The sequence below is a fragment of the Pundamilia nyererei genome, unplaced genomic scaffold (genome assembly GCF_000239375.1).
Source record: "Pundamilia nyererei isolate P.nyererei 1_Seehausen unplaced genomic scaffold, PunNye1.0 scaffold00457, whole genome shotgun sequence".
In the NCBI taxonomy this organism is placed as follows: domain Eukaryota; kingdom Metazoa; phylum Chordata; class Actinopteri; order Cichliformes; family Cichlidae; genus Pundamilia; species Pundamilia nyererei.
Window position 1 is genome coordinate 38,048 of NW_005187858.1, and position 1,672 is coordinate 39,719.

A 1,672-nucleotide genomic window follows, 5' to 3' on the forward strand; every position below is an offset into this window, starting at 1 on the left:
GACCCCCCCTCCCCCCCAAAATATACTAATTCTATTTATCATGCACTTAATCTAATGTCTCTTTAATTATTACATTAAGATAGTGTGTTGTTGTCCTGTTGTGCTCTGTGTAGTGCCAACATGGCACCCGTTTTCACTGTACTATTGTAGTAGGTAAAACTGTGCAATGACAATAAAAAGTTAACTATCTTAAGTTAGCATGATGAAAAACACACTGTCTACTCTACCTCCTTATGTAACAAATGATGAAGTGATGTGGTTACCTGAGCATGTCAGATCCACAGTGGAGGAAGAGTTTACTGGTATTACAAACTCCCTCAGAGAAAATCTACTCTTAACAAAGTCATGTTGTATCCTCCACACAGGTCTGTCTGAGGACTTCCTGTGTTCTATAGCAAGAGCGGAGCCACAGTCCAGCTGTTTACAGGCAACTGCTGCTTCCCTCAGGGCCCAATTATCTCCATCCACTGGTCTCCACTCTCCCAGTTTAATTTCCAGTGTACCTGCACAGCGACTGGCTCCTCCCACTAACCTGATAGGCTCTGAACAGAAAGCAGAGAGTCATCAGTAAAAAATGAAGTGAGTTTGAAGCAAATCGAAGCTGCAGCTGCTCTTCTACCTGAGCAGGTGAGTCCAACAGCTTTGCCTGGTGAGCAGCTGCTTCTAGTAGAGTTTGAGCTCCTACAGTCCAGGAGAGTAGACTCGTGGCCTTCACACTGGAACTCTTTGCTCCACACTGGAGCCCCCATGTCTCCATGGAGTGCCCCCTGGAGGGCTGAGGGAGGCCCGCAGCCAAGCTCCCTACAGACCACCTCTGCATCCTGCTGGTCAAAATGATCTTCACACACGGAGGTCCAGCTCTGCTTGGACTGGTTAGACTGGTTGTAGTTGACCTCCAGTCTGCCTGAACACAGACTGGTCCCATTCAGCAGCCTCACAGAGTCTGAAGAGATCAGAGGAGATCAAATAGAGAGAGATCAGAGACAGCAGACACGAGAAGAAGAGGTCAGCAAACAACTTTTCACTGATTCAAAGTCTACGCAGCGCAACCCCAACATCATTTCATCATTAACATCAGAACACACACATGTCACTGACACACACAGTTCACACTGATATGTGTCATCAAATGCAGACAAACTCCTTTTTTTTCTGTCCCGTTTGGCTCTTTTTTGTCTAAAGGAGAAGAAAGATGCCCAACCGATTTACTTTATCAAATTGACCATCCCAGCCTTGCCGTAATGGTCTATTTGATTCACCTTTTATTGTTTATTTTATATATATATTTTTTTCACTTGCTAGGTATACGGGACAGACTTGAATGAGGAAAAGAAAAGGGAGAAAGGAAGAGGGAGGAAAAACAGCGGAGAAGAGGGACAAGGATAAAGGGCAAAAAAACCAAAAACCAACTAAATAAGCAGACAAAAAAAAAATGCATCTATCGATCACCTGGATCACCCGTTGAGAAAGAAAAAAGAAAACAAGCAGAAGAAAACAAGAGCAATAGAATAAACAACATCACAATATGACAGTAAATACTAAATATTAAACATTATTGTGCAGCACATAAGATCAGCCCCGTCCTCCAGGGCATGAAGCAGGTATGGAGGAGATCAAAACTCCAGACATCCAGAGGCCCCCAGAACACAAGAGACCAAGGAAGACCAACAGA

The 1,672-nt window shown here is 44.1% G+C and overlaps 1 protein-coding gene across 1 annotated transcript in view; it reads right to left on the reverse strand.

Annotated features, from left to right (window-relative positions):
• Nucleotides 1-231: 231 nt before the first annotated feature.
• LOC102213370 (scavenger receptor cysteine-rich type 1 protein M130-like) overlaps nucleotides 232-1,672 on the reverse strand; it is a 5,898-nt gene continuing 4,457 nt past the window's right edge. Inside the window, exons 4-5 of the mRNA XM_013916081.1 lie at nucleotides 620-946; nucleotides 232-542 (exon numbers count right to left, since the gene is read on the reverse strand). Coding sequence (XP_013771535.1) covers nucleotides 232-542; nucleotides 620-946 — 638 coding nt within the window. The remainder of the gene's footprint in view (nucleotides 543-619; nucleotides 947-1,672) is intronic.